We start from the raw sequence: 9,068 nt of genomic DNA on the forward strand, positions 1-9,068 counted from the left end.
TGAAGGACAATAAATCAAATTTGGACTATTAGATATCTCAATAATAAACTTGTTGTAGGTTATCTCTCTGAGATAATGACATTAACCACCTCCTTAATTGCTGCCGTTAAACTCGACCTCTCAACCAACCGGTCATGCACGAGACCACATGCATTTGGCCCTAGGAATAGACCCATTTAGGAAGCAGAAGAGATCCATAACCAAAAGCAATAGTGGCTTTCTTATCTTTGTTGATGATCATTCTTCTTCTAAAATCTCCCCCATATGAAATAGCCTTCAACCTCTAAACATGCTTGGGATAGCCTTCAATCTCCCCCATTATAGCAAAATCTCATTCTTGGGATAGACGGTAAAAAAAGAGATCTCCTCAATATATTTTCTAGTCTCCATCTATATCGCTCGTATCTTCCTGCTCTGCATGTTACTTGGAAGGGAGGTTTCATCGTCCTTGATGTAGATACACCTGCTCAATTCATTTGCATGGGCACAACTTCCCTGTAAGGTTATTTGTACAGTCTATGAATTTTCACACAAAAAATGTCTGCTGTTCTTCAAGCTACTTTGCTTCCTTGATCCGTTTCACAATGAATATCCTGAACTTGAAGATGTTGCACTTACACTACTTTTTCCCTGATGATTAAGCTATAAATCCTATACCTGAGGCAACAATCAGACTACTTTACTAGTTTTCATTTTCTGGTTTACATTTACATTTATATTATTCCTTCAAGCATATATCTGAGGAATATAAAAAAATGCATTATGTGTATTCAATATGTGGCTTTGCTGCCAAAGGCAATACATATCAGCACAATCTAATAAAAGTTTACATGCCAACAGTGGCTTCACACAATAAGAAAATACAATATCTTGATATGAGATCTTCATGTGGACTTTTGATTCAGTCTTGGTTGCTTGAAGGCCGAAATGTTGTGTGCCAACGCTTCCTCATCCCCCCTTCAAATATATCTTGATCTGAGGTCTTCATGTATCTCTGCTTCTCATCAGAAGTGGTTAGAGTATCAAACTTTAACCGATCGACATAAAACTATGTCCCCAGTGATGAGAGCAGAGTCCGCCTGAAATTAAGCTATAAAGCCTATCCTAGGCATGAGATTTCGCTATAAAACCCAAGTATTTAGAGGCTAAAGGTTATTTCGTATGGGGGAGACTTTAGAAGAAGGAGAAGGATCAACATTGTTTGGAAAGCCATTGTAACTGTGGTTTCTGATGCTCTTCTGCTTCCCAAATGGATCTATTTATAGGGCTAGGTGTGTATGGCCTCGTGCTTGACTGGGCGGTTGAGAGATCGAATTTAAAGGCAATAATTAAGGTGCGTGTGGCCTCGTGCTTGACGTGGTATAGACAACTTACATACAAATACAGAGAATCAGCAACCATTTTGAGTGGGCTGATAAAACTGAAGGCCCAGATGAAACTGCTGGCCCAGACCAAGGGTAAGACTCAGATCTCTCATTATATACAGTGCAAACGCAAAAAGGGATGTGCAATACATTTTTCTATGCTGCAATTTGCATGTACTTCAATGACATTACATAGATATCACCAGCTGCCCGTTGAATCCATAGTAGTAGTCCAGGCTAGACAAGCCGTAGATCTCATGTATTTCTTTTTAGGCAAGTTTGAGGTAGTGCCTATTACTGTTGGAAATAAAGTCCTTTTTGTGAGCCGCTACGGAAACTAATTTGACAGGGCTAATAATTCAAGTGTTTCAACACAGGCAAACAGTAAACGATAGTAGACACCGAGTTAATTCCGGTAGTGGACTTCTACGTTCTATATGTGCATCCATTAGCAGGAAATTTATTGTCTTTACGGGGGAGGACAATCAAACGCAAGTAAAACAGTGTCAATGCTATAGGATTTCTACTTTGTGTGAAATGTTATAAAACGGAAGAAAAGCACGAGAAACACGTGAAGATTCCAAGTAGTAGGCCGTAATGGAGAGGCAGTAGTATATATTCATTTCTGTGTAGACCGTCAGTACTACTGGCGGGAACAAATGGTCTACAATCGTTTTGAATTACACTACGTAATCCTTAGACCTTATCAGTTGATTGAGCAGACAAAACTGTAGGCCCAGACCAATGGTAAGACTCAGATATCTCATTTTATATAGTGCAAACACAAAAGGGCATGTGCAATACGTTTTTCTATGTGGCAGTTGCATGTACTCCAATGACATTACATAGACATCACTAGCTGCTTGTCGTATCCATAGTAGCTGCCTATCGTATCCATAGTAGTAGTCTAGGCTAGACAAGCCGAGATCTCGTGTATTTGTTTGTAGGCAAGTTTGAGGTGGTGCCTAGCTATTACCGTTGGAAAGAAAGTGACTACAATCTATTTGCGAGCCGCTATGCAAACTAATTTGACTGGGTTGATAATTCAAGCGTTTAAACATAGGCAGACAGTAAACCATAGTAGACACCAAGTTAAAAAAAACCCTAGTGGTTTGCTGATTTGCTTGGTTTAGAAATTCTATATCTCAGAAGATTTTCTTTAGGCCAATATACAAACTAGTCATCTACGCATCAAATTTTTTTGCACTAAGAAAATCTTGAGTTATCTTTGTATAATTTATATCTTAGTTACAGTTAGTGCTGAGTTTTGACACTTCCAGCGAATCATCTATTCATGATCACAACTTTGGGCTCTGGGTTATTACATGGTTTAGAAACTGGAGAATGCATTTGTATTGGAGGCGTGAGTTTCTGCTACAAAGTTACTTAGCTATAATAATGTAAGACCTACATCTGACGTAGTTGCATTCAGATTTGTTGAATTTGGGAGAGAGAAAGTTCAATTTTCTGGAAATCGTTTCTTGTCGATTCAATGGAGTCCAGCAATCGTCCCTCTTTAGAAGGATTCTTGGTAGGAAATTCCCATGCCCACATTTTGAGCATTAAGATCTCATTTCAGCAGCTATATTTTAATAACCAAAAGCGTTCGACTGCAAACTCACTTATTTCAGCAAAAAGTAGACATATTTATAAGGGCTAAATACTGATTACTATACCCTGTAGTTTGGGTCCAAAATCAATTCAGTCCTTGAACTTCTAATTTCATCAAAAACACCCCTGCACTTTCAATTTTGATCTAATAGGTTCAATCTGTTAGTTTTCCGTTAATTGAGTCCGTTAACTTGCTGACGTGACTCATATGGGGCCTATGTTTTATGATGTGATGTTGAGGTAGTATGCATAGTCAATTTAGGAGTGAGTCCCACTATTATAAATCTATCAAATAAAAAGTTTTTAAACAAATAACCAAATTATAACTGGAACCCACAACTGAAGATTAACGAATTGGACCTATTAGATTAAAATTGAAAGTACGGGGGTGTTTTTGATGAAATTAGAAGTCCAGGGACTGAATTGATTTTGGACCTAAACCATAGAGTAGTAACTAGTATTTAGCCCTATTTATAAGGGTCTTTCTAAATGTACCCAACAAATTTCTATATAGACCCAACATATCAATTTTTGCATGAAAAGACAATTATATCCTCGTATGAAATGACAGTAATGGTCACGGCCGATAAATAAAGATAATAACAAAATAAACCATAAAGTCTGAAACTCTTTTTTGTATTTGTACCAAGCAGTTCACTGTGTTCACGTTGTTATGTTGTTTCTAACAGCAAAACCTTAAACCCAAATTTCACTTTCCTTTGTAATTGCTTCAAGGGTTTAATACACATGATATCGACAAAGTTGTGACTGCAATTATGATTTTGGAGGCGTCAAATAAGGTTTGTTCATTTTGTTTATCATAGAATCGGAATATAAAAAAAATTGCTGCAGTTTATCGCACTTCGATCGGTCAATAAACACCGAAAATAATTAGAATATTCGGTAGTTTACCACCGAATGAAATAGGTACGTTCGACAGTCAACCACCGAAAATTACTATATTATTCGGACGACAACCACCGAATTTTACTGCTCTGTTCGGGCCATAAACACTGAATATTGGTAGAATTTCGGCAGACAACCACCAAATGTTACTACTTGTTGAATTCTTTTACTATTTTCAGTCCCTTTTATCTGAAACTCACATCGAGTCGGTCCTCTTTAATGAGGCTCCAGACTAGTTCCTCAGTTAGGGAACGAACTTGGCGCAATGCTCATTGATGCGGAACGCATCATAAGTAACTCAACCAAGGGAGATAATTGGGGTTTTGGTGGGTGTGGATTTTGGTGGGTGTGAGTTTTGCTAGGTTTAATTAATAATAAGGGTAGTATTGGAAAAATTGTAGGGTGTAATTAGAAATTCTATCATTTTGTTGGGTGTAAAAAACTTGCTGGGTCTACATAGAAATTTACTGGGTACATTTAGAAAGATTGTTTGGTCATCTAAAATGATGATTAAAATGAAGATGATATAACTTGGATATCCTCTTAATGCAACTTGTTTCCGGCGGTGAACAGCAATCCAAAAGGGTTTGGACCACCCTGAAACTGAGAATCTAAGCAGCAACTCCATGCTGGCTTCCACAGTTTGAGGTTGAGGGGATTGGTACTTCGTTAGAGATCATACAATACAACAGTAGAACTGTAAAACTGTTTTGTCACAATTCAGAGTAATAATTTGTTACTGCTACAGTTTTGATTCTCCAATTGTTACCCACTAGTTTAGGAAAATGAGACGGTAGAAACATGAACGGGCTTATCTTAATCAAAGCATTACCACAATTAACCCAAAAATGTAAAGATAAATTACACTAGTTAAGAAACTACATATGCAATAGAAACCTTGAGATCAAACAAAGCAACTGTACAGAATTCATAACTCGTTATAACCATCAAGTCCTAACCCCTAATGGCATTGGCAAGCGAAATAAAGCTAGGAATATGGGCAAATGCTTCAACCATATATGGTACCCCATCAATCTCAAGTGGTACAAAACCTCTTTTTCCAGGAGTATAAACATGCAGTTTATACTTATCCAACAGCAAGACTTGCCCCTTCTTTGTAAACTTCAACACTTGAGCAGCAGAAGAAGATCGAGTCGAGTGACCAAACAATTTCCCAATCATGCCTGACGATTTTTCTTTGACAACAAGCTCTTTGGTCCAAGACTCCTCAACCCCATAATCTTTCATCATCCACACATTGATGTTACTTCCGGACCGAACAAACACAGAGAGCCAACCTTCCAGGACTCCAATGCTAATGACACATTTTTTCAAACAACAAGGCGGCGGTGGAAGCTCTCGGAAACTCTCATTTTCAATGTCAAAGGCACAAATCGAAACAGAACCCTCACTAGTTTGAACAATCCAATGAAGAAACCCATTCATATAAACCCCATATGGTTGGTACCCAAAATGGTACACACAATTCCCAATGCTTTTCCAAACCCCAGACCCAACAGTCAAAACCTTCACCTCTCCATGATCAGTTCCTTCACTTGGAGAAGTAACCACAACTACTTTATAAACCTCATTACTAGGACAAAATCCAAACCCACAAACAAACTGATAATCAATTTCCATCCTAGGTGCTGGAAGTGTTAAAGACTCACCGATAATGGGGTTGGAGATATAAAGTTGGCCACAGTTGAGCCTATCATACACGCAGAGCAGGCCATTGCAGGAACCCACAACTTGCACACCCCGAGTTGGGACATTAGGGTCTTTGGGGAGCCTAATTACGACGTCGTTCCTGCCGGAGGCCTTGTCTAGATCAATCAAGAAGAGCCTTGGGGATTTTGGGTTGATGGTGCTGCTATTCTGGAGCAAAATGCAAGTGGGTGTTTGGGAAAATAGAGACTTGGTGAAGTGGGAGTCCGAGAGTGAATGACGCCATGACTTGCACACAGAGCGGCATTGGATGAGGGTTTTGATTGGGATTCTGGAGAGTATCTCCAGTATTATGTAGTTTGGAAGGTGGAAAATATCGGATTGATTATCATGCTCTTCTTCTTGTTGATCAGTGTTGGTTGCTTGGTGGGTTTGCTTGAGTTTGATTTTCTTCATGGCTGGAGAGAGGAAAGCTCTACATGTAACGGCTGAGTATGAGATCTGCATATGTATGTATATGCTTAAACCACCCAAGGTGAAATTGGAATTAGTGGAATATACAAAGTGGGCGAGTGGATGGTTAGAGACGGGGCGAGTGGGTGGTTAGAACTCGGGGGTAAGAGTAACTTTTTTTTTTTTTTTTTTTGGGGGAAAATAAATTTGAGATTGAGAAATTTTAAATATACGTTCTTAATCATTTAATACACATCTTTATTACTTTATACATCTGAATCAGATTTGAATGGTAGGTTAAATGACCAATCTATGTATTAGAAGAAGAAAAATATGACTATTTTTTCTTATATTATTTCTATAATTATGTATAAATAGTTAGATAAACACAATAAATTTCTATACATGCTACAATGATCTTCCTTCTTACTGTGGTCTTCAGTCCATAACAACATTGTAGGGAAATTTAATAATCTGCTGCAAAGAACTCATCACACTTTCTCCCAACAACAAAGAGTGAAACAGTAATTCGGTACTAATTCCCACAATCGGGTTAATTACATATAAGTGCATATTTGAATGTTTTTTTAGTCATAAGGCCACCAACTATTTTTTTTCCCTCATAAGGCCACTAGATTAAAAAATGTGTTAAATTTTGGATATAAAAATCAACATATTTACATCAATGCCACTAGAGTAAAAAGTCAACAATCATTATCTCTCTCCTCTCCGGTGAGGTCTCCGGCCAACTCCGGCCGACCTCCGACCAACTTCCAGCGAACTCCGGTGACCACAAAAGCTACTGTCACCAACACCAAAAGCTACTGTGGCTAGCAACAAAAACTATTTTGTGGCTAGCAACAAAAGCTACTCTTATGAGATTTCCGGCCACCTCCGGCGAGGTCACAAAAGCTACTATCACTAGCAACAAAAGCTACTCTGGTGAGATTTCTGGCAATCTCCGACGAGATAACAAAAGCTACTATCACCAACAACAAAAGCTACTCCTTACCAAAAAAACCTATGCTCCCCAAAACGAAAAAGCTACTATCTCCACCAACAAAAGATACTGTCACCAATACCAAAAACTACTCTCATCAGCAACAAATGTTACTCTCACCAACACCAGAAAACTACTCTCACCGACACTAAAAACTACTTTCACAAACAACAAAAGTTACTGTCACCAACACCAACGAGCTACTCTCACTAACATTAGAGAGCTACTAACATAGGTACAGAAAGCTACGATCACTATGATGGAAAACCACTATAATAGTTACAGAGAGCTACTGATTTGAAAAAATAAATCTATTGATATTAGCTTGAAAATATACTAACATAGACACATAAAGCTACTATCACGATATTGAAATGCCACTAGAACAATTACACAGAGCTGCTAACTTGAAATAATGAAAATGAAAATAGAAGCTATTGACATCATGTTGAAAAAAATACTAACATAGATATAGAAATATACTATCACTATGTTGAAAAGCCGCTATAACAGTTATAGAGAGTTACTAACTGCAACAAATAACATACAAGAAATGGTTCATTATTCATCGATCAAAATACATCACAACACCATCAGAAAACAGAATTCAACCACAAAACCATCCCCCCATCACACAAGAGCACAACTCTCTTTCTCTCCCCTGCAAAATTCCACAACAGATGAATTCAAACAAATCCAAGCCCATTTATTCCAATAAATCACAATCAAATCAAACCAAACTAAACAAATTCTAATCATGCCGTCTAATTTTTTTCCGATAACAAAAATCATTAACAAAACCAAAAAAGCAAATCGGAGGTGTAATTAAGGTCGGTGATGACGAAACAGAGGTGGTGTGGGAAGGGACGTCAACGACACCGCATCAAAGAAGCAAATCGGAGCTCAGATATGCAATCTCATATCCTGACGGATTCAAATCGGAGCTCAGATGCAATCTCAGATCTCGGCGATAGGAACGAGGTCGAAGCCGCCAGAAGAGGTTGGAGTTGCCTTCGAATGAGGAGACGAAGATTTAACTTACAGGTAGATAAGGCTAAAGTGGTTGCGGTCTGGTGATGAGGAAGACGGTGCCGATGAATCTCAGGTCGTTGAGAGCTCTTTGCGCTCTCGATCTCGTCCTTTGAAGCTTCGTCTTTAGCCTCCTCACCTCGCGTCGACGCGGCGACGGGTTTGCCTTTTGGATTCGAAGATCTGAGGTCGAACTACTCCAGCTCGTCTCCGTTCGGGCCAGCTCCGGCTGAGAAAGGTAATGGAGAACGGAATCGATGACGGAGTTGTCGCATCCGACGGTCTTGTGCTGCCGGAGCCGAACGAGATGGTGAGGAAGGATGCTGCCGGAGCTGAGCAAGATCGTGAGGATGGGTTTTCTCGCCGGGGGGAGAGAGAGAGAGAGTGATTTTCGTTTTTGCAATAGAGAGAATGAATGGATGCAGTTGGTTTTCTTTTATGAAGGGTAAAATCATCACAAACAAAATAATATGTGGATGCAGATGGCCATATTTGTACAAAAAAATGCAGGTGGCTTTATGACTAATATAAGTCTCAAAATGACACTTACATGTAATTTTCTATAACTAATAATCATCACCAGCATTTGTGTCCTAATCATCATCATCATCAATCACATACAAATCAATGTTCACACGCATACGCAGGGGATGAAATCAGTTATCCCCAATTACACTATTCTTATTCTGTCTCTATGCATTTATTGATCCACAAAGAATAAAAAATGGAACAAAAGATTAAGAAATTATTTTATTAATCTTTGTGGACCAATAAATGTATGGGGACAGAATAGGAACAGTGTATTGGGGACAGTTGATTTCATCCCCATACGCAGCCTCTTTATTTCCACCAACATAAGAACTATATTTCCGTGCCGCCTCAAAGCCTGTGAACATTACTTTCTCCACCATGGTACGCTCCTCCAGTGGAACTTGCAGCTTTCGAAGCGTTTCGAATAGGGCTGTATTTATGGATGATGAATTAGAGTCATCAAGTTCGATTATTAAGGTCCTCTTCACGATTACGAGGGGGATGAT

The 9,068-nt window shown here is 38.8% G+C and overlaps 1 protein-coding gene across 1 annotated transcript; it reads right to left on the bottom strand.

The window, feature by feature from the left end:
- Positions 1 to 4,698: 4,698 nt before the first annotated feature.
- Positions 4,699 to 6,079, bottom strand: LOC133712331 (F-box protein At3g07870-like). Its single transcript, XM_062138436.1, has one exon. The coding sequence runs from the start codon at positions 6,054 to 6,056 to the stop codon at positions 4,836 to 4,838; it is 1,221 nt and encodes a 406-aa protein (XP_061994420.1). The 5' UTR covers positions 6,057 to 6,079; the 3' UTR covers positions 4,699 to 4,835.
- Between the last annotated feature and the right edge of the window lie 2,989 nt (positions 6,080 to 9,068).

This window comes from Rosa rugosa, chromosome 5, assembly GCF_958449725.1.
Source record: "Rosa rugosa chromosome 5, drRosRugo1.1, whole genome shotgun sequence".
Lineage (NCBI taxonomy): Eukaryota > Viridiplantae > Streptophyta > Magnoliopsida > Rosales > Rosaceae > Rosa > Rosa rugosa.

Excerpts from the sequence above, each read along its gene's own strand:
- LOC133712331 (XM_062138436.1), bottom strand. The coding sequence starts at position 6,056 with ATGCAGATCTCATACTCAGCCGTTACATGTAGAGCTTTCCTCTCTCCA.